We start from the raw sequence: 1812 nt of genomic DNA on the forward strand, positions 1-1812 counted from the left end.
AAGGCATGCAAATGCAATAGAACCGGCAGACCAAGTGGAATATTCTGTCTACCACAAGGAAGTTTCAATCAAGATGTTAAAAGAGGTTAATGTCTTCCCATAAGCGACCAAACCTCTCGATTTAATAATTTTATTATCGCACCCAAAAGTCACTATGATCGATCAAACATCGTGAACGTTTTATTTTTGAGACCTTTCCTCACCTAACTACATCGAAGAAGAAAAATAACTTATTCAACCAAAACACCTTTGCATTCATTTGCTGAAAAAGATTTCAAAAAGTTGAAAAATATACCAAAGACAAAGATTAGACTTGTCCTTGAGTCAAACCATTAACACAGCCAGTAGTGAATGAAGTTTGTATTAGTCCATTTCTTTTCTAGTTGAGAGTCTAGTCCTAACCATGTGATCGATAGTTTGAGTGAGCATTGTAACCGTAGCTCACCAAATTTGTTAACATTATGCTCTAATGGTAAAAAAGTGTTGCTATTGACATATACCTAATGAATTTTTTTCTCAATTTGTGTAGTTTCAATTATACAGAAAACAACGTTCCTTAATCAACTGGAAACTAAAGTTACTTGCCTAAGAAAGTCTCAGAAACTTCACATTCAAAATCTAACTTATTTATTTCCATATAAAGAAACAGACGACTTTTATTTTTCTTCTTCTCTAAGCTTTTCACAATTCACACTATCAACCTCCCGTGGGAACAATCACATCCATATTAAAAAAAGACATGTATAGCCTTACGTGAGCTTCCAAGAAGAAACCAAGATTTTAAAGATCTTTTTTTTTCTTTTCTTATCTTAGTTGGCTTCAAGTTCCATGTATGTTCCTTCTAGGAAATACCAAATTCTCTTCCTTTATATATAAATAAAACTTACTCACAAACACAAAACCCATCTCTCTCAAAACAATCAGATTCTCTAAAAATTATAATTCTATCTTCCTCTCTAATGGCGTCACCCAAATCCTCAACAAGACCAAATCAAGAAGATCAAGAACCAACCAAGTTCCAAGATTTCTTCCCAACAATGGCTGGTAAACTCGGTGGAGAAGGTCTAATAGAAGAGCTTTGCAAAGGGTTCGAGCTTCTTGTGGATAAAGACAAAGGAGTCATCACGTTCGAGAGCTTACGAAGAAACGCATCCACGGTTCTTGGACTAGGAGATCTAACGGACGAAGATGTTCGATGTATGATCGACGAAGGAGATTTCGATAGAGACGGTGCTTTGAATCAGATGGAGTTTTGTGTGCTTATGTTTAGACTTAGTCCTGAGTTGATGGAAGCGTCACGGTGTGTTGTGACGGAGGTGATTGAGCAAGAGTTTTCCGATTATAGTCACCGGCATTGATAGAGAGAACCTTCTTTCTCTGACAGAGTGTTTTACTGATTTTTTTTAAAAAGAAAGAAAGACAATTTAATAATGAATTATGTTATTTTTATTCTCTTTTTGATTTTCCATTTTCCATTATTGTTGCGGTTCATAGAAACTGATATGGAAGAAACAAAATAGCAAAGGATAATCTTAACTGATTTCAATTCTTTCTTAGTTTATGATTTGTCTTTTAAACATGGATGGATAGATAAATAATCATTGATCGAAAAAAATACAGAAATGATAAATAAATAAATCTTCAGAGTGAAAATAATATAAATGACACAAAATTTTGGCGACTTTTGTTTTCACAAAAAAAAATGATAAGAAAAACCACTAAGTAATTCCGGCTAAGACTTTAACCCAAAAAATTGAACCAAGCTAAACTTAAATTAGGTTATTTAGTTTGGTTTCATCTAAATCTTACAAC

At 33.6% G+C, this 1812-nt stretch overlaps 1 protein-coding gene across 1 annotated transcript; it reads left to right on the top strand.

Annotated features, from left to right (window-relative positions):
* The first annotated feature begins 882 nt into the window (after positions 1-882).
* Positions 883-1546, top strand: LOC17875479 (calcium-binding protein PBP1). Its single transcript, XM_006279812.2, has one exon. The coding sequence runs from the start codon at positions 960-962 to the stop codon at positions 1356-1358; it is 399 nt and encodes a 132-aa protein (XP_006279874.1). The 5' UTR covers positions 883-959; the 3' UTR covers positions 1359-1546.
* The last annotated feature ends 266 nt before the right edge of the window (positions 1547-1812 follow it).

The sequence above is a fragment of the Capsella rubella genome, unplaced genomic scaffold (assembly GCF_000375325.1).
Source record: "Capsella rubella cultivar Monte Gargano unplaced genomic scaffold, Caprub1_0 scaffold_8, whole genome shotgun sequence".
Taxonomy (NCBI): Eukaryota; Viridiplantae; Streptophyta; class Magnoliopsida; order Brassicales; family Brassicaceae; genus Capsella; species Capsella rubella.

Excerpts from the sequence above, each read along its gene's own strand:
- LOC17875479 (XM_006279812.2), top strand. The coding sequence starts at position 960 with ATGGCGTCACCCAAATCCTCAACAAGACCAAATCAAGAAGATCAAGAA.